The sequence below is a fragment of the Eschrichtius robustus genome, chromosome 12 (genome assembly GCF_028021215.1).
Source record: "Eschrichtius robustus isolate mEscRob2 chromosome 12, mEscRob2.pri, whole genome shotgun sequence".
Classification (NCBI taxonomy): Eukaryota; Metazoa; Chordata; class Mammalia; order Artiodactyla; family Eschrichtiidae; genus Eschrichtius; species Eschrichtius robustus.
The window spans coordinates 27314595-27342470 of NC_090835.1; the positions used below are offsets into that span (position 1 = coordinate 27314595).

The 27876-nt window shown below is 39.2% G+C and overlaps 1 protein-coding gene across 4 annotated transcripts in view; it reads left to right on the forward strand.

The window, feature by feature from the left end:
* The window catches only part of CADPS (calcium dependent secretion activator), a 483330-nt gene that overhangs the window by 343912 nt on the left and 111542 nt on the right, over positions 1-27876 (forward strand). For 2 of the 4 annotated variants that reach the window (XM_068557631.1, XM_068557634.1), the window contains 4 exons: positions 11515-11616; positions 13357-13420; positions 13827-13950; positions 16304-16372. In XM_068557631.1, the coding sequence (XP_068413732.1) occupies positions 11515-11616; positions 13357-13420; positions 13827-13950; positions 16304-16372 (359 nt within the window). The remainder of the gene's footprint in view (positions 1-11514; positions 11617-13356; positions 13421-13826; positions 13951-16303; positions 16373-27876) is intronic. The other 2 variants (XM_068557633.1, XM_068557635.1) reach the window with 1 other exon arrangement.

Genomic DNA, 27876 nt, shown 5'->3' on the forward strand with positions numbered 1-27876 from the left:
TTCTTTGACCCACAATAAGAAGGAACTCGTCACTCATGGAAACAAATTGCCCTTTAACTGAATTTAACTGAACAATACAGTTCATTCCTATTGTCATCTCACAACCAACTTTAGATTAGGTAAAAAGTAGCTTTTTACCTAATTTTCAATTTTTTACATATTAATAACTCAGCAGCCCCCTAGGTGAAGGCAGAGCCCGACCCTACTGCAACTGGACATCATTAGTGCTTGCTCAGGTGCTGGTGACTGACTTTATCCCACCTTCTTTGAAAACCTGTGCTCTATCTCTGTGAAACACTAGGCCTACTTGAATCCAAAATATCTAATCCAAAGTAGACATATCTGGCCAACCAGGAAGGTGTTTGCTGTTCATAATTCCAAGCAGCGGAAGATAAGGAACCATCACATGTTTGGAATCTTTTAGCATAGTGGTTCTTGACTAGGGGTGATCTCTTCCCCCGGGGACACTTGGCAATGTCTGGAGACATTTTTAATTGTCACACTGGGGAAGGGCGGTGCTGTTGTCATCTATGGGTAGAGGCCTGTTATGTTTCTAAATACCCTACAATGCACAGGGCAGCCCCCTGCAAACAAAACCCAAAACATCAAACTTCCAGGTGATGGGATGACATTTCTCCTTTTTACTTGGATTTTGGTTTCTCTTACACAGACGTATTCTGTGTCTAAAGGCATGACACTGATTTTCAGCTTGTGCAGGGGTTGTCACACTAGTGTGCATATAAATCACAGGAGGAGTTTGTTAAAATGGAGAGTATGAGGACCCATCCTCAAATAATTTCATTCAGCAAGTCTTAGATGGAGCCAAGCATCTGCCCTTTTCATCAGTTCCTCCCCACGTATTTCTAAGGCATTTGGTCTGCAGATCCTACTTATGCAAGGCCTTGGTAGTCTAACTTGGCTGCACATTGGAATCACTTAAAGAGTCTAAGAAATGTTGACGCCTTAGCCCCGCCTGCAGAGGTTCTGATTTAGTTAGTCTGGGATATGGCCTAAGCATCGTGGTTTTAAAATCTTATATGTAGCAACATTTAAGAACCGCTGATTGGGGGAACATTAGTTTGGACTAGCTCTTTAAAACTGAACCCATTTTCTCAAAGAGAGAGGGAAAGCAAAGGAAAATGTGGGTATGTTCAGCTGGTTGCACTTGGCGATCATCAGATCCACAGATGTAAATCGCTATATCTTCTAATTTTTAAATCAGCTCCTAAGGTTGCAGTACTTAATTTTCACCATAATATTTTTAGTATTCTTTCTAGATGACATTTAGATTAACATCACTTTGGTCACTGTTCCACAGTGACAAGGCAATCAAACAGCTCCGATGATTGCAAGTTGCGTCAATGTTCCTTGGATCCCTTTATTATTGGGATTGGAAATTTTTCTCATTTACATTATTATTTAACATTTCTTGAATGCCAGTGCTGTTCTTCACATATGGCCTGCAGAGAAAGTACATTGTATCAGCAATTAACAAATCCATAATGCCAACCGCCCCAATCCAAAGTAAGCTGCGTAGATTAATGAGTCTGTAAGCAGATGTAAGAGGGCATGAGTACTAAAAATCTCTGAAAATGTGTCCAAGGATTCTTTTGGGAGATGTATTTGGAGCCAAGGTGCCACTTGTGTGCAGAGACCATGCGATCCCTGTGGCTTAGATCTGAGTAACTGAACACTCAGATGGAGCTCACTTTTCTCCTCTGTTACTCCATCAGCTTCCCTAAGTCAGTAAGTGGTTCCATCCACCCAGTTGCCCTAAGACAAAACCTTGGGAGCCATCCTTGATGTTTCCTCCCTTAGCATGTCACAAGGATTCAGTTACCGTGCCCTGTCAATGCCCTTAAATATCTCTCTCAAGTCCATCCACTTCTCCTCTTCGATGCCACTGCCGGAGTTCAGGTCTCTGTCTTCTCTCCCCTGGACCACAGCTTTATTGACCATGTCCTTGCCTCCAGTGTGGGTCCCTCACTCCCAATCCATGTCACATAATGGTTTCCTTTATTTCTTTTTGGGGAATGCCTAGCTGGAAGCAAATGAGTCATTTTGCATATGTATATTTTTCCTTCTTCTCCAATTTCTGCTTCCCTCCTTCCCTTCCTCCCTTTCTCTCTCTCCATGTTACACACACATACACCCATCATGACATTATGTCTGGTGCTTTTTAACTCTCCCTCCCCAAAAGAGAGAGAAAAGACTATAGCAGGGTAGTTCTCTTTTACCATCCTGTGAAGACAGCAGTCTGGTAGCAGGCAGGCATGGGTGGGGGATGACAGTGACATTCACATTCTTGGTCTCATGTTACACACTGACACAGGCATTATTGCTTGTGGACAGGAGCACGTGGCTGGTTGGCCTCCTCTTCCGGCTCTGAGCAGGTAGTGCTGGCCTTACAGATGTCTGTGTCATGCTCTCTAAATCCTAAAGAACCAGCTTCACCTAATCAGAAGGACTTCTAAGAAGGAGAAGGAAAAAAGTCCAAACACATTTCAAGTAAAAATCTGCATCCCAAGAAAAAATTTTCTCTAGAGCTTATATTCTAACTTTTAACCCATGTGACTCTCTTCCTAAAGGAAATTTGTCCCATGACAATAGCGTATTTTCCAGCTCAGACACAAAATCTTATAAAATGTGCTGCATCATCCGTCTCACTGGTGCAGTCTCTCTGGCCCATGGCAAACCATCCAAATAATGTGCATTTTCCTTCTAAAATTCCACCAGTGTGTCCTCATGCTGTGGTTATTAAATTCATTGGTGCAAAAACATATTTTCAGATGTCACACTCTATTTAGGTAGGGTAGGTGTGATACCCAAAAGCCACACGTATTACTGCTCTGACCACTCAGAAATCTATACATAAGGTCATAGGGTGTTCAGGGTGGAATTAAAAACCTAATAGTCTATGTTTGTCTAGAAATAAAGAAACCCACCTCTTCGCTTGGTCCTCAAAAAGAAAAATCTATGTAATACAGATTTTGGAAACTGGTCCTTCTCTGGGAAAAGAAATATGTACTTTCCTGCGATGCATACATCTTATACCATTTCTCTAATCATCTGTTGGCTTCTTGCTTCATTCAGTACCTGGGCAGAGCCTGAACCACTTTAACTAATGTCCTTGTGCCAGTAACATCCACATTCTGTGAGATTGTTCAGAGGGAGGGACTTCTCCATCACTCCCATCCTTATAAGAGAATGAAGATACCTTCTGTTATTGTTGGGTTATAGCTACATATTTAGGAAAGCAGTAAACAAGTCAGAAAAGACTTGTGTATTTTTGCCCTCTCCTAGCCTCTTTTTCAAACTGACTAAAGCCAACCTCAAGAAGCTTCAATGTGCATTTGTAATGTAGAAACTGCTTGTTGTTCCTCCCTATCTTACTCTTTGTGATACAAACACTTGATATATTTGTTTTAGCAGCGTGTCTAAGCCCCAGGGCATCAGGGCATAATTAGAAAAGGGCATGGGCTGGAGGGAGAGGAGGAAGAAAGGGTAAGGCTGGGCTTTCATAATGAAGCAGTGACTACGGGGGGGGGGGGGGGGGGGGGACGACGACGACGACGTGAGAGTCCTATTTACAATTTATAATTAACCTAGAGATTATACATACCATCCAGAGGAGTGAGTGGGGATGTCTCCTTTTGAGATGATGGTGCTTTGGTGCGGTCTTGAATGTGTAGTTATTAACCATTTGAAAGAGACAAAGGAAAATATTCCACACTAGGATCAAATTCAAAAGTATCATTCTGAAAGTTGTTAAGGATTAAGAATTGCTAGAAGAAGTCAGTTTTTTAAAAAAAGAGAAGTTAAGAAAGTGTGTTTGGTCTAAATGTTCTATTTAGGGACCATTACAAGGAACGGCTACTAAAATATTCTGTTCCACTCTGACCCTTTCAGCTCTCGTGTTTCTGGGCTGGAACATTTTTGTAGCACGTAGGATTCAGTTATCATGCTTGTTTACGGACATTTTCATGGATCTGTAATGCGGTCTGCAGGCATGCATCCATTTGGAGAGAGAGAATATATCATGTTTACGGTGCCTGCACCGGCATATGTGGACATTTGCATTTGGAGAGAAAGTATATTCCCACTTCAACTGGAGTTTTACCCTTTGTTGATAGTGATTGGAGCTTAAAGCTGGCTGTATGCAGAGAGGTGGACCAGACGCTCTTTCCTCTTTTGTTGAATTCACATATTTCTTTTTACACTGGATTCTACACTTGATCACCAAATAGATGCAATAGCAGAACACATCAGTCATTGTATGCTTTGAATTAATTTAGTAACCTGACCTTCTTGAAAAGATATCTTACCTTCCCAACGGAGGTTTTGTGGCCCGGCTTTCAACATAATGGGGAGAACCCTGGTAGCAGGATAATTAAACGCTAGGACTCTGTGTGCTCACCTGGGTGAGTAGCAACAATTTAACGCCCCCAAAGAGGTCATTTCACTTTCACAAAACACAAGGAAGCTTGAATTCTTTGGCTCAAATGTTCACACTTAATTTCAAGCATCAAAATAAAGTGTTTCACATTAAAAGCCTTGTGCTTAATCATATTGGATTAATCCTACAATAGACATTAATTAACAAGCTCTAGCTCAGAAACATTTGGGGAAAGGGAGAAGAATTTGCATAACTAGTCCTAAAGTGTGGGCAGTCGGGTTAGGGTCATTTTAATCTGACAAAAAAAAAAAACCAAAAGAACCCAGAAAAACACAACTCTAGATGTATTATTATTTGTGACATGGCTCAAGATGGGAGGCGGTGAGGAGAGTGAAGATGACAGAACTGGTGCTAACCACTTTGACAAGAACTTGAAGAGCAGCCGACGTGACATCTTTCCTGTCGTGCTGCCGAAAATGTCAACTTTGTGAAGGACAGTGAGAAAATGGTTTGCCGAAAACTTGAAAGGTGGATTCCAGAGATGCCTGCTGTGTCAGATGCAATATAGTCTGTCGTGGCCCGAGAGACCCACTTTGGGCTCCGATGATGGCCTGCAGGTGGGAGAGCTTCCAGTCTTCGACAGGGCTCCAAAAATGACTGCACTTGACCTGCATATTGTCTCAAGTTTGCAGGATCATGATATACAAAAAGTGAGTGGTTAGCCAGTGTGCAGTTAGGTGGAACCAGTGACCAGGGACCACATTTCCTTGTCTTGTGTGTCTGTGTGTGTCTGTGTGTGTGTGTGTGTGTGTGTGTGTGTGTGTTGCTAAAGCTAGGTTCAGAGGCATCAATGCTTCTACTAAAATTGGGAGCCAGAGGATGTGTGCTTTATGAACTTACATCAGTTCCACATAAGTAACAAAAACTAACTCTGGATAATCTAAGCAAAAGGGAGTTTATGGGGATGATGCCAGGAGCCTCAAAAAAAAAAAAAAAAAAAAAAAGGGAGGGGGAAACTGGAATCAAGGCAGCAACAGAAAAGTAGGAAACAGGATCAAAGCAGTGGTCCAGTCCTTACCTGCACATTGGAATGACCTAGGGAGCTTTAACTTGACATGTGTAGGCCCTGCTGCAGACACATTGAATCAGAGCTTGAGGGTGGGACCTCTCAAAGCTCTCTACTCGTTCTAAGATACAGTCAAGAGATTAAGAACTACCAACCTGGGAGAACAAGCTGGGCAGGGCACAGCTGCTGAGACAGCAAACCCCACCAGTTTCTTTTATCCTTACATCATTTATGTGCTATAAAGGTTCCGGGAACGAGTGTCCAGTTGGCTGAGTGCAGTTCATAGTGCAGCTAAGATGTATAGCGACCACCCATGGCAGGAGCTGGCCTGCAGGAAGCCCTCGGCATTGACAGCAGGAGAGTAGTCTCCTCAGTTTACACACAATGCAGCCAAGGTCATTCCTCCAAAGGAAATTCGAGTGCCCTTAGGAAGTGCCGATGGACCCTAAGAAGTGCAAAACCACCAGCAGAAAATGCATCAGTCAGGATCCAAGAGGGCAGAGGATTCAGGCTCCTAGACACATGTTCTGAGTAAAGACACGTCTCAGCCTGGGATTTGCTAGGTAGGAGTTTAAAAATCCAGCTTCAGCCCTCCTCTTCTCTCATTCTTTGTGATTCCTTAAGTGTTAGAAGTATTGAGAAAAGAACAAGATGCAGAGCCAGTTTTATGACAATTATAGAATCACCCCCAAATGTTTCCAAAACAGAGAAACAAAAGCATGGCTTCTGAGAGACACCAATACAGTTCTACTTATTTTGCAGCCAGCACTGCTTGGAATGGCACCTAGAAAACAGTGCAAATGCCATTTTTGGAAGGTGTTGCTAGCTTCGTAAGTGGACCATATACTTCTTAGAGAAGATCTCTGGTTCCACATTCACTCAATCCAAGGGAAATTGGGAACCCTGGATTCCCAACTCCAAAAATACCCTTTCATGCGTTCAGCCACCCACCAAATATTTTTTCGCTCTAAGGCAGAGGTTCTCAAAGTAAGGTTCCCCGAACCAGCAGTACAAGAGAACTTGTTAGAAATGCCAGTTCTCAGGTCCCACCCCAGATCTGTTGAATCAGAAACTCTGAGGTGCCCCAGCAGTCTGAGTTGTCACAAGCTTTCCAGGTGACTCTGAGGCAGGCTCAGGTGGCCACAACTCTAGGGAAAGTATTTCATTGCTTCTGTGAAAACAGTGCTCCCCATATATTGAACCAGGATTTTTCACTTAGTAGATCCATAGAAATCTACCAAAACCTGTACAATTAACATTGACAGATTATAGGGGTCAATGGAAGAGAAATCGATGTTTGACAGAATTTTCAATAATAACTATGAGAAATCAAACACCCCACAAAGGATATTTTTGCTTTTTTAACTGATGGAGTGACAACCTGTGATCTTGGACAAATTATATTTTTGTTGCGCATCTCTTCCTCAGTGTGTAAAATAACACCCCCTGTTACCAGTATCATTTCAGAGCAATTCCGGCAATTACAAATAAATGTGCATTGGATGTTGAAATTGTGATGTGTTTTATCACCTGTTTTTGTTGGTGAACTCCGTACTATGTGTCTCACAGACTCAGATTGGTTTGTTTCATTTATTTAAAATGAAACTATTCACACTGACGTAGGCGATTAAGAAGCAAATTTAAGAAATGACAATAATTTTTAGTTGTTTACCTTTTTTGAATAGGGAGTTTAACAGTGTTCACAAAGTAGTTCAAGGAGACACGGAAGCTGCCATCTGATACCTTTAATAGTTATAAATGTGACTCATCAGAACAAAAGGGGAAAAAACATAATCAGATTTTATGTTTATAATACCCTTTGTAGTGAGAATTACAGGAAAGCCAGGCACAGACTAAATGTTCAGTTTTTATCATCTCAATCACATATCGAAAAGCTGCCTTCTAATTGCCTAATTGCCTTAGAAGGCTTGTTGGGTAAGGAAGGAATGATTTTCTTCACAGAGAGGTTTATTTCCTAATAATGGCCACAAACATCTCTGGGATGCCTATGTTAAATGGTTTTCAGGCTTTTTCCTGTGATCTATAAACTCCTCTCTGAATTGTACCTTATATTTAATAGCATTTTTCTCTGGCTTAATTCCCTGCTAAGAAACAAAATGCTTAAAATGGCTCGACTTTTCCCAAATCAATTGTGTGCATGTACACATGCCAATTGTATAAACGTGTGTTCAGTACATTAGCAAGCTGAATTTTGTATAAACAAAATTCAAAAGCCACAGCTAAAGAAAGTTGTAGATTATAACAGACACATGAGACGTTACTACAGAAAGTGTCACATGTATTTCGTGGGGCCAGTGAATTCATCCTGAGATTTAACTACAGATTTGTGGGCATTTTATGTTTAAATAATTTTTAAATAAACTTCGTAAATTAACATTTGAGATTTTTCCTGAAAATTTGAAAATAAGGACACGTGTATAGATTCCAACAGCCTACCTGATATTTACCATTTTGCCTCTAAGTTCAGGAGGGTGTGAAGAAATGGACTGTATAGGATTTTACTATTTACGGGTATTTTCTACAAAGTGGGTGAGGGGAAGTTTTTTCTTTTTTCAAGTAGGGCATTTTTAGTACTTAAAAAGAAGGGAAGCTGACCAATAAACCCCTAACAGGAGGTACACTGCTATCATTTGCCAAGTCTTTTGTGCAGTCAGACTGGTCTAGTATACAGGATTTTCCCAACTTCTGCTGGATCCTTGAGAAGGCCTATAAATAAGACCATTTGTTTGGTCTCAAGATGACTTGCATTTGCAAACTGAAGAATGTTCCAATAGAAGTTTCATGGTGACGCACCAATCTGCAAACTGGCTCAGCCAGTAGTCAAAACAAGTCACTACAAGATCTGGGAGCTGAAGACTTTGAATGGGTCAGATTATCCTTCGTCTAATTTGGCACAGATAAATTTGGGCTATAAATATGCAGCCTTCCTTTGTATCTTCAACTTGAATGGGCCAAAGGAAATAAGGAAAATGTGTGTGAACCTATTGGTAATTCAGAAACATGAGAATACTGTGGTTAAACTGAAATTCACTTATTTATGCCAGGGTCATTCTTTTTATTAAATGAGCAGTAGTTCTCTAAGATTGAAAAATAACCTATGTGGTTAGTTCTTTTTTCCACCCTTATTGAGATATTAACATATACCATATGTAAGTTTAAGATGTACAATGGGATGATTTGATACACGGATACATTGTAAAATGATTACTGCATAAGGTTAGTTTCGTATAATTACTGTGTGTGTGTGTGTGTGTGTGTGTGTGTCTGTGTGTGTATAACATTTAAGATCTACTCTCTTGACAGCTTTCAAGTAAATAATAGAGTACTATTAATTATAGTCACCATAGGGTATATTAGGTCCCCAGAACTTATTCCTCTTATAGCTGGAAGTTTGTACCCTTTGACCAACATCTTCCCATTTCACCCACTCCCCAGCCTCTGGCAACCACCATTCTCCTATCTATTTCTATGAGTTCAGCTTCTTTAGATACCACATATAAGTAATATGTGTTTATCATACACATATCAGTGTTTACCTTACTGTCTCATTTATTTCACTTAGCATAATGCCTTCTTTTTGTGGCTGAATAATTTTCCACTGTGTATATATCCTTTATCCGTTCAGTTCATCTGTCAATAGATAATATTGTCAATAAACAACATAGGTTGTTTCCCTATCTTGGCTATTGTAAGTAAGGCTGCAGTTAACATGGGGGTGCAGATATATCTTCAAGATAGTGATTTTCCAGATGTAGAGAACAAACGTATGGACACCAAAGGGGGAAAGCGGAGGGTGAAGGGGGTGATGGTGGTGGGATGAATTAGGAGATTGGGATTGACATAGATACACTAATATGTATAAAATAGATAACTAATAAGAACCTGCTGTATTAAAAAATAAATAAATAAATAAATGAGGAAAAAAAAAAAAGATACTGATTTTCTTTTTTTCAGATACATATACATACCCAGAAGTGGGATTGCTAGATCATATGGCAGTTTTATTTTTAATTTTTGAGAAACCTCCATACTGGTCTCCATAGTGGCTGCAGCAGTTTACCTTCCCACCAACAGTGCAGGAGGGTTCATTTTTCTCCACAGCCTCTCCAGCACGTATTTGTTGTCTTGTTTTGAGAACAGCCATTCTGGCAGGTGTGGGGTGATATCTCACTGCAGTTTTGATTTGTATTTCCTTGATGATTAATGATGTTGAGCATCTTTTCATGTACCTAATGGCCATTTGTATGTCTTCTTTGGGAAAAAGTCTATGTCCTCTGCCTATTTTTAATCAAATTATTTGGAGGTTTTTCTATTTTTTAAGAGTTCCTTCTATATTTTGAATATTAACCCCTTATCAAATAGATGGCTTGCAAATATTTTCTCTCATTCCATAGGTTGTCTCTTTTTTTAGCAATAACAATAGCAAACATTTATTGAGCACTTATGTGCCAGGGGATTTGTATGTGTTATCATGTTCCATGTGCTAATTAACCCTTATAGAAACCTTCAGGAAGGACTGTTTTTATCCCTGTTTGACAGATAAGGAAAGTGAGTCTCAAAGAAGTCACAAACTATTAAGTGAGAAATCCAGCTTTAGGTGTTAGGCAGCTGTAGGTTGTCTTTACATTTTGCTATGCAGAAGCTTTTTAATTTGCTAAAGTGTCACTTTTTTTGTCTTGTCTATTTTGCTTCTGTTGTTTGTGCTTTGGTGTCATATTCAAAAAAATTATTGCCAAGAACTTGTCAAAGAACTCAAAGAACTTTCCCTCTGTATTTCCTTCCAGGATTTTTACAGCTTCAGGTCTTACATTTAAATCTTTAATCCATTTTGAGTTCTTTTTTGTGAATGTTCTAAGATAAGGATCCAATTTCATTCTTTTGCATGTGGATATCCAGTTTTCCCAAGGCCACTTATTGAAGAAACTATCCTTTCCCCATTGAGTATTCTTGGCTCCCTTGTCAAATATTAGTTGACCATACATGTGAGGGCTTATTTCTGGGCTCTCAACTCTGTTCCATTGGTCTATATGTTTGTTTTTATGCCAGTACCATACTGTTTTCATTACTACAGCTTTGTAATATAGTTTGAATTCAGGAATTGTGATTCCTCCAACTTTGTTCTTTCTCGGGATTCCTTTGGTTATTTGGGGCTTTTGTGGTTCCTTACAAATTTTAGGATTTTTTTTTTTCTATTTCTGTGAAAAAAATCCCACTGGAATTTTGATAGGGATTGCATAGAATTTATAGATGGCTTTGGGTATTACAGACATGTTAACTATATTAATTCTTACAATCCATGTACACAAGATATCTTTCCATTTATTTGAGTTTTCTTCAATTTCTTTCATCAAGGTCTTGTAATTTGTACAATGTCTTGTAATTTGTTCTTTAGTTAATACATGAGTGGTGAAATTAATCTGAACATCTGTAGTTATAATCTGGAAAGTGAGTCATTTAACAGCATTTACCTTTGGGAAATATAGACACTTACAAGACTCCTGGTTTTCATAGGAGTTTGTGTGCATAGTTCAGGAGTCCCAAACATAAGTGCTGATAAGAGAGACAGGTAATGTAAATTAGAGATATGGACCAGGAGAGTGCCTCCCTCAGCTAAGGAAGAAGCTGTTTGTTGCCCCTCTCCAATTAATGCCAGCTGTTCCAAATTTGCAAGAGAATTGTATCATAAAACTTTCCTAATGTAAAAAATGTTGGCAAGCAGTTCAAAACTTCAAAAGGCTGTGAGCCAAACAGAGCAGGTCTAGAGGTTGGCTTTAACCTGCAAGCCACCCCTTTGTACATTTTACCATTTCACAATAAATGAGCGACAGTTCTGCAAATGTCTCCAAACGATAACCTCAAAATACCCCATCCCCTCTAGTCGCTGGCACTGAAAAAGCAGGACTTCTCCTAAGGTCACATCGATCACTGTAGTTGTTCTTCTAAAGTGGACAGTTTCCTCCTGCTAGAGATTTGATTTGATGGTGTCAGCATATAAGGTTCCCATCACCTCATATGACATGTCTTCTTTCAGGCCTGATGGAATTGGAACTGTGACTGTTGAAGAAAAGGAACGTTTTGAAGAAATCAAAGAGAGACTCCGAGTTCTGTTGGAAAATCAGATTACACATTTTAGGTAAGGATCTGGGGTTAAAGGGCTTTTTAGGAGGATGAGACTGGAGAGGGGCAAATTAAGGGCTTGATTTTCTAAAACTGTAAATCTATCAGAGACACACTAAATATTAGAAATAGCTGAATGAGGACTTACTGGATAGCACAGAGAACTATACTCAATATTTTTAATAACCTATAAGTGAAAAGAATCTGAGAAAGAATATATGTAATATATATATAATATATATATATATAACTGAATCAGTTTGCTATACACCTGAAACTCACACAACATTGTAAACCAACTATACTTCAGTAAAAATCTACGAAAGAAATAGCTGAATGAATAAGCCAACCAAGACAGTGTTCCCCAATATCCAGGAGACTTTGAAATCTTGAAATCTTAAGTTCATTTTATTTCCACTAAAAGAACAAAGCCCTCTTTGTGTAAGCTGACCCTGATCATCAATCTATCTAAAACATCTACTAAAATGTTGAATTTGACGCCTCTTCAAGGTTTTTAAATACAACAGTGAAAAATCCTGTGAATCACTTCTCATAGGGAAGGAAGGCAGTGGTACCCAGAAGAGCATCCCCACCTTCTCCATTACCTGAAAACAGGATGAGTGGGCTATGTGGGGAAAGAAAGAATCTTGGTTCAACCTTGACAGACTGATCATTCACTTCCCCACATGCTCGAGACAGCTCACGGGTCTGGGCTTGAGCCTTGCACCATACAGCCCACTTCTCCCTTAGAATAAATTAGATATTTTTAATGCTGCACTGGTGGTTCTGAACCAGAGATCTTGGAATAGGAGCTCATCTATAGTAAGAGCATTTATAATAGCATATAAATATTTCCTATTTATTAAATGCATCCTGTGCACTACATAGGGAACTAGAGGCTGGATAAGCATGAACTTATTATTTTTTTATTCTCAGGGCAACTTGTAAGGTAGTTATTGTAATTCCCATTGAAACAAGGAGTAAACCGAGGTTGAGAGAAGTTAAGTAACTTGCCCCAGGCCCCTCGGCCAGCAAGTGGAAGAAATAGCATACATACATAGGATAGTCTGGGTTTCAATAGCCCATCCTTTTCCTTTCGTACCATGAGGAAGAGTGTCTTGAAAGACTTATGACAGCCTGAAATAGTTACTAGAACTCTTAGTGGTACCTGACATAGGTACCATCTGTGCCATCAAAAACCTCCTGGATAAATCTTTACTGGTCACACACTCTACGCTAGATACGTTGCCAATAGCAAAAGATCAAATAACAATTAAAAACTACAATCAAGGAAGGACATTTAGTAGAATCATGAATTTGCTCAAAATACACTCCTGTATTTCCTATCTTAATCCTCTGGAGATTTAGGTAAGTGTGTTTGAATTTTAGCCTGTTTCAACTAATATTGTTTAATGCCGGTCTGGTCTCAATAATTATATATAAGGTCACATTTGAGCTAACAAATGGTTCTCCTTCACAACAGAAATCTAAACAGAGCCTTATGTCATCACTGGAAATATTCTTTTCTGCTGCAGACATTTGCAGAGTCTCTCTTTAGTCATTATTCACACATACACATATATACATTATATACACACATATATGGTGTGAATTCAGATTAGCATAACACAACGTGACAAAATAAAAAGCATTTTCTGTTCCTCAGAGGGAGTTGCCATAGGAATCAAGTTACAGCATATTTCATTCTAAAATATAATTGATTCAGGCAACCTGAACATTTTTCTGTCCTTTTTAGGTATTGCTTTCCATTTGGTCGACCTGAAGGTGCTTTGAAAGCTACCCTCTCACTCTTGGAAAGGGTAAGAATGAAAGTAAAAGACAAATGATATCTACACAGAGACATAAACATCATGGTAATTAAATATTGTGGTTGAATGGCCTAGTTTGTCATTTCTAAAGGATTTTTTTACCATTCATCAAATACCAGAATAAATATGAAGAAATTGCCAAAATTCTAGATATTTTATCTCCAGACTCTCAAATAGTTAGGATATATTGAAGATACGCTCCTTGCCCTTCCATGATTCATGGACAGGCTTTGACATCCGAACGGTGCACTGGAATTTTTTCTCTTTAACAATGGCGCTCAATCCATGTTAAGTTGCAAAGAGGCATTCACAACTAATTTTAAACTGAATTCTTTAAACATAAATGAGTAACACATTTCGTTGAACCATCTTAAGAACCTAGTTTTTCCACCTATAGGTCTTGATGAAAGATATTGTTACCCCAGTACCACAAGAGGAGGTGAAAACAGTCATCCGTAAATGTCTAGAGCAGGCTGCTTTAGTCAACTATTCTCGGCTGTCAGAGTATGCCAAAATCGAAGGTAAGGCCCCCGTCTGCCCCCAATTTTTAATTTAAATTTTGGTATGCCTCCCTAGGGAAGTCTCTCTCTTTTCCGATGGGCACCAGAAAACAGTGGCCCATCTCTGTATGTTAAGCTGAAACTTGAAAGCACTTGAAATGGGATAGCTTCCTCAGCTGTGGCCACATAAATGATTGAAGGCACAGGGGCTCAGGAAACGGTCTTTGTAGGGAAGGATTTTGAATATAGGATGTTATCAGACAACTAAGGTCCTTCCAAGAGGCTGTGTTGGCCCTGACTTTGCTCTGTGGCTAATGTTTTTCTATGAAAGCATTCTGTAGGGTGGCTACCTTCTTTAAATAGAGGAAAACTAAACAGTTTGTTGTCCACTGTTGATAGCATTGGAAGTAAAACAGGAATTGAATAAAGCAACATCAAGATTTTGCCTCTCTTTCTTGTCTCTTGAACGTATCTTGTCTCTCGGTAGCTTTTCAAACTTGATGGCAGGTTAGTATTCGGCTGTCTCTGATGGCTCCTGGTTTGCTTTAGATCTTATTCAATCTTGTTACTCCAAACCTAGGATGGTTGTTATCACTGCCCTCTCAAGTTTTAGGGAAGTGGTCACTAATGACCAAGTAATCGCCCAAAGGCACTTTGAGTCCACTCTACTTGAGAAGATATGGTTCTTTGGGACCTGTTCATTTGCAAAGATATTAATCACTTTTCATTGTTACCCTGTTGGCTGCTATAGGGTGATGTGAAAACCACACCCAACTTGACCGTGGTGTAAGTGTATAAATGTGGAAGTTCTGTGTGCAAAACTCAATGTGTCCGCATTCTGGAATCTGATGTTCTCTCATGTGAAACACCCAAACAAAACCAGCAAATACCCATAGTCTGCCTTCAGGACATGACTGGGGAAAAAAAAAAATAAGAGAGACCTAATCAACTACCAAAACCACATCACTTACCTTGGCGAAGTCCTTGTTTCCTTAGAGAATTAGGTTAAGATCATGTCAAATACGCAGTGTTCTGTATATTCCATGTCCTCCCTCTCTCAATTTTGTCTGTCTGACGATGCAAATTGTGTACCAGTGGTAATGAATTCGTTGTTATGCATCCAGGGAGAAACACTTAAGAATTGGGCACTAAAAGGATGTTTATCAACTCTTGACTTGGTAATGAGTGACAAAAATAGAGGAACAAGGAGATCATTAAAGGGCTATATTAGCAAATAATGATTCCAGCATTTACCTTCCCAGGACATAATGATTGGTTGTATTTGTTAAAGTCAACCGGGTACCTAGTAATTCTAGGCCAGGCCAGGGATGGGATGGGATCAAGAAACGTTCTGTTGCCACGTCTGCTGCCTCGTGTGTAGGTCTTGGTCTAGCTATGACTAGTCTTTTGGTAAGATCTCTCTCTTCTTTCAGATAAATATATCCAAAAACAAACTTTAAGATCTGTAAGTAAAAATGCATTCATTTCTGAAGTAGATCAGCTGGTCTGTAATTTCCTTTTGTGCCTCAATTCTTCTTGGTTGTGTTAATTATCTTTTGCACTGTGACTTTTAGGGCTGGGGATTCTTTGAAGAAACCAATCTTTTTTTTCCAACTCTCTTTTCAGAGAAGTACCTCATTCCACACTACCTGCTCTCTTCCGCTTCTCTCCTTCCTTGTCCGTGATTGGCTCAGCCACTTTTTGACGTTACCCCTGCAAAAGTGGCTGTGACACCAATTTCAAAGCATGCTGGGATTGTTAATTCAGACAACCCAACATCCTCTGGCTGCATGTATCAGGTTTTCTTTCATGAACATAGTCCACCATAGGCTGAGACATGGCAGCTTTAAAGATATTACTACCAGACAACTTTCTTTTACAAGGTTCTGATCCTACCCCCAGCAAAGAAATCTTGCATTTTGACATTTGAGATTCTCTGTGACCATTAACAGCTTAGTTCCCTGAGAATGTTGGAAAGAAGTTGTAGTAATATTGCTGGAGACTATGTTTATGAAGAAATACCTCAAGAGCCTTAGATACTAAAGTCTGAAATCCTTAGTATCTTGGAGCCTTCAATCAATGAAATTCTGTTTCCCTTTATTCATGATGTTTTCGGTCATTGTATTCTTGCAAATAATTCTAAAGAGACGTGTAAAATCATAGTCACAATCTCTCTCGTGACTCACGGCATGCTGAATGGTTAATCCAGTAGATCTCCAATTTTGAAACTCCTTTTTCTTTTATCCTGTGTTTATCCCAGAATATTCTGTGGCTATTTTCCTTTGAGCTAATGTAACGTTTTCCTCTAACCTATGACCTATAACCTCTTGACCTCTGACCTAAGCCTCTTGCATGCCCAAATCCTCTTTTATAGGGAAAAAGAGAGAAATGTATGAGCATCCTGTCTTCTGCTTGGCCTCCCAAGTGATGGATTTAACCATTCGTGAGTACCTACCACCTCCTCGCCATGCTGTCTTCACTCTTTCTGTTTTCATTATTTCAAGAAAATTCAGATCCAAACCAACTCACTCTCCTTGCTTCAAGTTTTTTAGCATTGGCTTGTCTGTTGATTCTGTCTGTGAAACCCAGTGTGAGAAGTCCAGTCACTTTTATCAGCCTTACACAGGTTAGACAATTAAGCCATTTGTTTGTGATAAACTCAGATTTGTCTGTAAGTTTTTCAGTTATTCTCTGTCTGTGACCTGAATGCATTTTTACTTTGCTTGTGTGTAACCCCAATTTGTAAAGTGCTTGTCACTGGTACACAATCAAAAGGTAGCAGCTAGGTGGGGAGCAATGTGTTAGGTGTCAGATAAAGGACAGTTGGGGCAAAACCGTGCTTTCTTTTCCATGTTTAAGATGTCAAACTGTTGTGGGTAGATCACACAGGGTGGTCCATTCTCTGTAAAAGTTAGATCTTATATGCCTCCTGTCTGTTCTTGCAAACTGGGAAGCTTTTTCTTGTTCTTTCTGGAGATTTGGAGTTGTCCTCGTCCTCTAAGCTCTGGCTAGAACATATGACTTAGTTGTCACTTGGAGAGTTCATGTATGTTTCACAGCTTGATTTCACATTAAACTTAATTTGACTAATTTTCTATTTGTGCAGCATTGACCCCACACTTCTGGGCGGTGGGAACTCAAGGGCAACTTTTTCTTTCCAATATCATGTATCACACATAAGTGGGGGGCATTTTGGTTCACTTGCTCATTAATCCTTGCATATGTGTTCTTGTTTCTCTCTCTCTTCTCTCCTTGTCGTGCTTTCTCTTTCAAATAGAGAATCAAAAGGACGCAGGTGAACCAATTGTATATGCATTATAAACCATCAGGACTGTTGAGTTATATTTAGTTTTTGTTTCTGTTTTTGTTTTTTAATAGCTCCTTAACGTATGTACTCCCAAAGACTGATGTGGAGTCGCAGTAATACTTAAGGAGTTAATTTGTGCTGTCTAACTATATCTCACGCCCGCTAGATATTGACCTCTATAGAGCAGAATTTCTGTAAAGGCATAAGTTTTGAAGGAACAGAACCCTGGTTTGCTGTGGAGCTTCATTTCATCTTTGGTTTCAGGATTCCAGTGATTTGGCCTCATGTGCTTTTTTAAAAAAAACAGTGACTGAAGCAAACTAATCTTCCTCTTTGTTTTTCATTTCTTTTTCCTGTTTTCTGCCCTATTGAGAAGTTTGTGTTCTTTGGTGAATGCTTCTCGGCCAAGGCAGAGAGGAGCTGTGTCCGTGTTGTTCTTGTATGTATCACGTGATGAGGCAGGATGCACGCACAGGTGGCTAAACAGGGGCTGTTGCTAGAAGTTTCATGAGAGGAAAGCCCTTAAATGTTTTCTGGCTTTGGCAATTTCCTTCTTGTTTGGTCTCCAAACTTCTGAGTATATTTTGAGGAAAGCTCGAACTTAAAACTTTAATAAATATATAGTATGGATCATGTTTTTAAGGTCTAAAGGATTCTCCAAAGATAATTATCATCTGATTAGAATCGAATGCATTTCCAATCAGTTCAGAAAGCATTTTTGAGCAGGTGCCAAGCACCAGGCTAGCAATAAGTATTTGAAGACTCACAAACCTGTGTTCAAGGCATACAGGCCTTTTTCTCCCTGGAAGGAAAGGTGTTCATTTATTCATTCACTCATTAATTCATTCATTCATTAGACAAGTGCTTAGTGGGAGACTACCATGTGCCAGGTACAGTGGTAAAAGCCAGGGACTATGTAAACAAGAGGAAACAGCTGTTACCTTATGGAGCATATGTGTCAATAGGTGTATAAGTGTAAATTACAAATTCAGTACGCAGCAACACCGATTGGTATAGAGTTGTATGTAAGAGGGCCTTGTCAGAAAACCATGGAAGTCTTCACAAGAATGGCAAGCTTGGACTTCGTCTTGAAAGATGAAACAGATTCAGTGAAAAGGAGGTGGGATTGGAAAGTGGAGAGGCACCCTAGATAAAGAGAGTAATATGTGCAAATACATAAAACCGTAGAGTTAATAAAAATAGCTAAAGCTTATTAAGTGTGTATTACATGCCAGGTACAACTCTAAGCACTTTATGTATATTCACTCATTTAATCCTCAAAACCCCTTCTGCGGTAGCTACTACTATTATTCCCATTTTAGACATGAACAAACTGAGATATGGAGAGGTTAAATAACACACTCCTAGAAGATTAAGTGAAACTAGAGTCTTCTTAAGAGTAAGCAGAGCTGGAGCGCCCAGGCATGTGATGGCCTGAGCACGTGATGTGGTCAACGCCAAGGTCCTCATGGGAAAAAAAAAAGAAGAAAAAGAAAAATAATTGGGCAAGCCTTCAAGATGGCGGAGCAGTAGGGCGTGGAGATCACCTTCCTCCCCACAAATACATCAAAACTACATCTACATATGGAACAACTCCTATGGAACACCTACTGAATGCTGGCATAAGACCTCAGACTTCCCAAAAGACGCCCTCAGGCGACCTACACACAGAGGCAGGGCCAAATCCAAAGCTGACCCCCAGGAGCTGTGCAAACAAAGAAGAGAAAGAGAAATCTCTCCCAGCAGCCTCAGGAGCAGCGGATTAAATCTCCACGGTCAACTTGATGTACCCTGCATCTGTGGAATACCTGAATAGACAACAAATCATCCCAAAATTGAGGCGGTGGACTATGGGAGCAACTATAGCCTTGGGGTTTGCTTTCTGCATCTAATTTGTTTCTGGTTTTATGTTTATCTTAGTTTAGTATTTAGAGCTTATTATCATTGGTAGATTTGTTTATTGATTTGGTTGCTCTCTTCCTTTTTTTTTTAATATATATTTTTTTCCTTTTTCTCTTTTTGTGAGTGTGTATGTGTATGCTGCGTTGTGTGATTTTGTCTGTATAGCTTTGCTTTTGCCATTTGTCCTAGGGTTCTGACTGTCCAGTTGTTTTGGTTTCTTTTTTGTTTGTTTTTTAGTATCGTTTTTAGCTCTGGTTATCATTGGTGGATTTGTTTTTTGGTTTGGTTGTTCTTTCTTTCTCTCTCTTTTTTTTAATTACTTTTTTATTTCTTTATTTTTAATAATTTTTTTCTATTTTAATAACTTTATTTTATATATTTATTTTCTTTCTTTCTCTCTTTTCCCTCCCTTTTCTTCTGAGCCTTGTGGCTGACAGGGTCTTGGTGCTCTGGCTGGTGTCCAATCTGAGCCTCTGAGGTGGGAGAGCTGAGTCCAGGACACTGGTCCACCAGAGACCTCCAGGCCCAACGTAATATCAAATGGCGAGAGCTCTCCCAGAGATCTCCATCTCAATGCTAACACCCAGCTCCACTCAATGACCAGCAAGCTACAGTGCTGGACACACTATGCCAAACAACTAGCAAGACAGGAACACAATCCCACCCATTAGCAGAGAGGCTGCCTAAAATCATAATAAGGTCACAGACACCCCAAAACACACCACCGGACGCAGTCCTGCCCACCACAAAGACAAGATCCAGCCTCATCCACCAGAACACAGGCACTAGTCCCCTCCACCAGGAAACCTACACAACCCACTGAATCAACCTTACCCACTGGGAGCAGACACCAAAAACAATGGGAACTACGAACAGCAGCCTGTGAAAAGGAGACCCCAAACACAGTAAGTTAAGCAAAATGAGAAGACAGAAAAACACACAGCAGAGAAAGGAACAAGGTAAAAACCCACCAGACCAAATAAATGAAGAGGAAATAGGCTGTCTACCCGAAAAAGAATTCAGAGTAATGATAGGAAAGATGATCCAAATTCTTGGAAATAGAATGGAGAAAATACAAGAAACGTTTAACAAGGACCTAGAAGAACTAAAGAGCAAACAAACAATGATGAACAACACAATAAATGAAATTAAAAATTCTCTAGAAGGAATCAATAGCAGAATAACTGAGGCAGAAGAATGGATAAGTGACCTGGAAGATAAAATAGTGGAAATAACTACTGCAGAGCAGAATGAAAAGAATTGAGGACAGTCTCAGAGACCTCTGGGACAACATTAAATGCACCAACATTCAAATTATAGGGGTCCCAGAAGAAGAAGAGAAAAAGAAAGGGACTGAGAAAATATTTGAAGAGATTATAGTTGAAAACTTCCTTAATATGGGAAAGGAGATAGTCAATCAAGTCCAGGAAGCACAGAGAGTCCCATACAGGATAAATCCAAGGATAAACATGCCAAGACACATATTAATCAAACTATCAAAAATTAAATACAATTAAATTGTAACAAGGGAAAAGCAACAACTAATATACAAGGGAATCCCCATAAGGTTAACAGCTGATGTTTCAGCAGAAACTCTGCAAGCCAGAAGGGAATGGCAGGACATATTTAAAGTGATGAAAGGGAAAAACCTACAACCAAGATTACTCTACCCAGCAAGGATCTCATTCAGATTCGACAGAGAAATTAAAACCTTTACAGACAAGCAAAAGCTAAGAGAATTCAGCACCACCAAACCAGCTCTACAACAAATGCTAAAGGAACTTCTCTAGGCAGGAAACACAAGAGAAGGAAAAGACTTACAATAATAAACCCAAAACATTTAAGAAAATGGGAATAGGAACATACATATTGATAACTACCTTAAATGTAAATGGATTAAATGACCCAACCAAAAGACATAGACTGGCTGAATGGATACAAAAACAAGACCCGTATATATACTGTCTACAAGAGACCCACTTCAGACCTAGGGACACACACAGACTGAAGGTGAGGGCATGGAAAAAGATATTCCATGCAAATGGAAATCAAAAGAAAGCAGGAGTAGCAATTCTCATATCAGACAAAATAGACTTTAAAATAAAGACTATTACAAGAGACAAAGAGGACAGTACATAATGATCAAGGGATCAATCCAAGAAGAAGATATAACAATTATAAATATTTATGCACCCAACACAGGAGCACCTCAATACCTAAGGCAAATGCTAACAGCCATAAAAGGGGAAACTGACAGTAACACAATCGTAGTAGGGGACTTAGCACCCCACTTTCACCAATGGACAGATCATCCAAAATGAAAATAAATAAGGAAACACAAGCTTTAAATGATACATTAAACAAAATGGACCTAATTGATATTTATAGGGCATTCCATCCAAAAACAGCAGATTACACTTTCTTCTCAAGTGCTCATGGAACATTCTCCAGGATAGATCATATTTTGGGTAACAAATCAAGCCTCAGTAAATTTAAGAAAATTGAAATCGTATCAAGTATCTTTTCCAATCACAGCACTATGACACTAGATGTCAATTACAGGAAAAAAAATCTGCAAAAAATACAAACGCATGGAGGCTAAACAATACACTACTAAATAACCAAGAGATCACTGAGGAAATCAAAAATAGCTAGAAACACATGAGAATGAAAACATGAGAACCCAAAACCTATGGGATGCAGCAAAAGCAGTTCTAAGAGGGAGGTTTATAGCAATACAATCCTACCTCAAGAAACAAGAAACATCTCAAATAAACAAGCTAACCTTACACCTAAAGCAATTAGAGAAAGAAGAACAAAATAACCCCAAAGTTAGCAGAAGGAAAGAAATCATAAAGATCAGATCAGAAATAAATGAATAAGAAATGAAGGAAACAATAGCAAAGATCGGTAAAACTAAAATCTGGTTCTTTGAGAAGATAAACAAAATTGATAAACCATTAGCTAGACTCATCAAGAAAAAAGGGAGAAGACTCAAATCAATAGAAATGAAAAAGGAGAAGTAACACCCGACACTGCAGAAATACAAAGGATCATGAGAGATTACTACAAGCAACTCTATGCCAATAAAATGCCAATAAAAAGGACAACCTGGAAGAAATGGACAAATTCTTAGAAAAGCGCAACCTTCTGAGACTGAACCAGGAAGAAATAGAAAATACAAACAGATCAATCACAAACACTGAAATTGAAATTGATTAAAAATCTTCCAACAAACAAAAGCCCAGGACCAGATGGCTTCACAGGTGAATTCTATCAAACATTTAGAGAAGAGCTAACACCTATCCTTCTCAAGTTCTTCCAAAATGTAGCAGAGGAAGGAACACTCCCAAACTCATTCTACGAGGCCACCATCACCCTGATAGCAAAACCAGACAAAGATGCCACAATAAAAGAAAACTACAGGCCAATATCACTGATGAACATAGATGCAAAAATCCTCAACAAAATACTAGCAAATAGAATCCAACAGCATATTCAAAGGATCATACATCATGATCAAGTGGGATTTATCCCAGGAATGCAAGGATCCTTCAATATATGCAAATCAATCAATGTGATACACCATATTAACAAATTGAAGGAGAAAAACCATGTGATCATCTCAAGATGCAGAAAAAGCTTCCAACAAAATTCAATACTCATTTATGATAAAAACCCTCCAGAAAGTAGGCATAGAGGGAACTTACCTCAACATAATAAAGGCCATATATGACAGATCCACAGCCAGCATGGCTCTCAATGGTGAAAAACTGAAACCATTTCCACTAAGATCAGGAAGAAGGCAAGGTTGCCCACTCTCATCACTGTTATTCAACATAGTTTTGGAAGTTTTAGCCACAGCAATCAGAGAAGAAAAAGAAATAAAAGGAATCCAAATCGGAAAAGAAGAAGTAAAACTGTCACTGTTTGCAGATGACATGATACTATACATAGAGAATCCTAAAGATGCTACCAGAAAACTACTAGAGCTAATCAATGAATTTGGTATAGTAGCAGGATACAAAATTAATGCCAGAAATCTCTTGGATTCCTATACACTAATGATGAAAAATCTAAAAGAGAAATTAAGGAAACGCTCCCATTTACCATTGCTACAAAAAGAATAAAATACCTAGGAATAAACCTACCTAAGGAGACAAAAGACCTGTATGCAGAAAACTATAAGACACTGATGAAAGACATTAAAGATGATACCAACAGATGGAGAGATATACCATGTTCTTGGATTGGAAGAATCAACATTGTGAAAATGACTATACTACCCAAAGCAATCTACAGATTCAGTGCAATCCCTATCAAACTACCAATGACATTTTTCACAGAAGTAGAACAAAAAAGTTCACAGTTTGTATGGAAACACAAAAGACCCCGAATAGCCAAAGCAAGCTTGAGAAAGAAAAACGGAGCTGGAGGAATCAGGATCCTGGACTTCACACTATACTACAAAGCTACAGTAATCAAGACTGTATGGTACTGGCACAAAAACAGAAATAGAGATCAATGGAACAGGATAGAAATCCCAGAGATAAACCCATGCACATATGGTCACCTTATTTTTAATAAAGGAGTCAAGAGTATACAATGGAGAAAAGACAGCCTTTTCAATAAGTGGTGCTGGGAAAACTGGACAACTACATGTAAAAGAATGAAATTAGAACACTTCCTAACACCATACACAAAAGTAAACTCCAAACAGATTAAAGACCTAAATGTAAGGCCAGACACTATCAAACTCTTAGAGGAAAACATAAGCAGAACACTCCATGACATAAATCACAGCAAAATCCTTTTTGACCCACCTCCTAGAGAAATGGAAATAAAAACAAAAATGAACAAATGGGACCTAATGAAACTTAAAAGCTTTTGCACAGCAAAGGAAACCATAAACAAGACGAAAAGATAACCCTCAGAATGGGAGAAAATATTTGCAAACAAAGCAACCCACAGAGGATTAATCTCCAAAATATACAAGCAGCTCATGCAGCTCAATATCAAAAAAACAAACAACCCAATCCAAAAATGAGCAGAAGACCTAAATAGACATTTCTCCAAAGAAGATATGCAGATTGCCAACAAACACATGAAAGGATGCTCAACATCACTAATCATTAGAGAAATGCAAATCAAAGCTACAATGAGGTATCACCTCATACCGGTCAGAATGGCCATCATCAAAAAATCCACAAACAGTAAATGCTGGAGAGGGTGTGGAGAAAAAGGAACCTTCCTGCACTGTTGCTGGGAATGTAAATTGATACAGTCACTATGGAGAACAGTATGGAGGTTCCTTAAAAAACTAAAAATAGAATTACCATATGACCCAGCAATCCCACTACTGGGCACATACCCTGAGAAATCCATAATTCAAAAAGAGTCATGTAGCAAAATGTTCATTGCAGCTCTATTTACAATAGCCAGGACATGGAAGCAACCTAAGTGTCCATCTAGAGATGAATGGATACAGAAGATGTGACACATATATACAATGGAATATTACTCAGCCATGAAAAGAAATGAAGTTGAGTTATTTGTAGTGAGGTGGATGGACCTAGAGACTGTCATACAGAGTGAAGTAAGTCAGAAAGAGAAAAACAAATACCATATGCTAACACATATATATGGAATCTAAAAAAACAAAATAATGGTTCTGAAGAATGTAGTGGCGGGACAGGAATAAAGACGCAGACGTAGAGAATGGACTTGAGGACACGGGGAGGGGGAAGGGTAAGCTGGGATGAAGTGGCATGGACATATATACACTACCAAATGTAAAATAGATAGCTAGTGGGAAGCAGCCGCATGGCACAGGGAGATCAGCTCAGTGCTTTGTGACCACCTAGAGGGGTGGGATAGGGAGGGTGGGAGGGAGACGCAAGAGGGAGGAGATATGGGGATATATGTATATGTATAGCTGATTCACTTTGTTATCAAGCAGAAACTAACACACCATTATAAAGCAATTATACTCCAATAAAGATGTTTAAAAAAAAAAAAAAAAAGTCATCAGAGGCAGCATCTGAGGCCAGATAGAGGCCACACTCTGAACTACTCCGTAATTCGATGTGGCTGCACAGCAGGGTGAAATGATGGCAGGAGTGGGTGCTGAGGATGGCAACAGACGCAGGAGGCAAGCTCTCCAAGACCTTTACGTGCCTTCATATACAGAGTTCAGACTGTCTCTCATGGTCCAAAGGTTTTTCACCTGGCTTTATACCAACTTTTGCATGCAGATTTTTCGCAAGAAAAATCCCACATGTCTCACTTCCAAAGGTGATAAAGAGCCACTGAAAGGTCTTCAAGCAAGGGGACGATGGCTTGGTGTTTTGCACTCCAGAAAAATCATACTGGCTGGGATGGAGAGAAAGGATGGAGGAGGAGGAAGAGAGTAAAACTGTACCTAAAAGTTAAGGTCAAAGCAGAGTTGGGTTTGAAGCTTGGTACATCCAAGGCCTCTTCTTGGCAAAGTAGATCTCAGTCCTAATCGAAATCATAATCACTTCTTTCCCAATCTTTACATCTTTTTTCTTACCCTCCCCCTCCCTTTTCAATTTCCTTTGAGGGAAACAAAGCCTGAATCGCTGGATAGGTATGCAAAACTGAATGCGTGCAGGTGGCCCGGCACAGCTGGAGTTACATGTACAAATCGGGGTGAAATACAGACAGCTGCAGAGTCCTTCGGTCAGGCTGTGTTTTGCAAGGCTCCGGGACTCTGCAGATGGCATTTTGGTGGGCTTATGCTTTCTGTCTGGTAGCATTATTAGAAATTAAATGTTCAGTTTAATTACAGTATCTCAAGAAAAAAAATGTAAAAGGCTGTTACTCTACAAGAGAAAAGCTGTGACTCCTGTAAATGAATTCTATTATTTTAAATACATTTCCATTTAAACCATCACACGTCGTGAACCCAGCAAGCTCTGAGAAAGTCTACACTCCTATTGCTGTTTTGCCTCAGTTCTTGGCTAAATACTTGCATAATTTTCTGAGCATCGGAACAGTTCTACTGGAACTGGAAATAAAACAATTTTTCCTTCAAATATGGCAAGGATTTGCAAAATTAGATAGATAGGTAGATAGACAGACAGACAGACAGACAGTCTACCCATGGGCCCAAGCACTATGCTAAGGACTTTACATGGTGATCTGATTCATTCTTTACCTTAGTTCCATGGAGAATGCTTCATTATTGCCCCTCTTACAGATGAGGAGGCTGAGCTTTGGAAAGGATAAATGACATTTTCCAGCAGGATTTGAACCTAGATCATTCTAAATTCAAACACCATGCTTTTTTGTTTGTTTGTTTGCTTGTCTCTTTCCACCATGCAGTCTTTCCAGCGGATGTGACAGGCAATTGGATAATACCCTTTCACTCAGTGGATGAATTCAAAAGTATACAACTTTTAATTCAGGAAGACCACCAAAAAACAGAGCAGTCCTTTCTGGGACCAGATAATTGCCAAAATCTCTCCCCTGTGAAGTCTTCTGAGGACAGTTGAGATTCCCTGAGATTGCCAAAGAACTGAAGATTTTTCTTTTCTTCCCAAGTGACAGAAACCTTCTAGAGCAAGCCAAATCCATCCAAAGGACTTCCAAGCAGATTCTGTAGTGTTGAGTTTCTGTATCTTTTCCCATCTCCATTAAACTTCTTATAGGTCCAAGTCCAGTAGAAGGAGAAAAAGGGGACAAGTAAGATTGTGATACTCACCACACACAGTATGGGGTCACCCACCCAAGAAACCAGTGAGGGCAAATCCATCTCAGCAAGATCCAGGCCATCCTAAAATCCTAAATCGAGGACCATCTCATGCTTCATATCTTATACACAAGGGACTAAATGTTTTTCTTTTCATCCTTCTTGTTTTAGTGATACACAAATCAGGGTTTCCAAGCCAAAATTATTCTGTAGACTAGGATCTCATCTATACTTTATAAAAAATGAGGAGGGCAAGGAGAAACATGTTTCAAACACTCTCACCAAGGAAGATCTTGGAGGAAGAGAGGATGTGTTAACAATATGCCACAAATCAATAAATATGAAACTAATGTCTCTTCTACCAGAAAAGAAAAAGACACGCTGCCGATCATAATCATGATAGCAGCTGTCATTTATTGAGAATTTAGTATGTGCCAAGTAGATACGTGCATATCTCATTTAATTTTCACAACAATTCTATGAGATAAGTATTTTATTACCATATTTCATTGAATCTAAAAGCCATCAATTATAAGACACGCCATTAATTTATGTACTCCTAAGAATAAAATAATGCTGCCAACTAAATTGTGACACGCCATCAAATGTAAGATGCTTCCAATTTCAGAAATGTTAAAATGTGCCTCTTACACTCCATGAAATAAGAAATCACTCTGTTGTCTGCAGAAATACAGAGAAATAGAAAGAGATGTTAAGTAACTGGGTCCAAGGCCACATAGCTGGTTAGTTGTAGAGACAGAATTTGAACACAAGCCTAATTCCAAAGCCCACACTTTCAACTTCTATACTATGAAACACCTGTGATTATTAATGATAAAATTATAACACCTGGTTTCGCAGTCACTGAATCCCAGAGCTTCATTTGACAGGTGGGGAAACCAAGGCTTAGAGAAAAGAAGCCAGTTTCAAAATAAGATGGGCAGTGTGTGACTCTAGTCTGGGGTCCTGCACACTATTTAGGGCCTTCACACTTACCCACTCCCCTCCAGCCCCTGCCACCAGG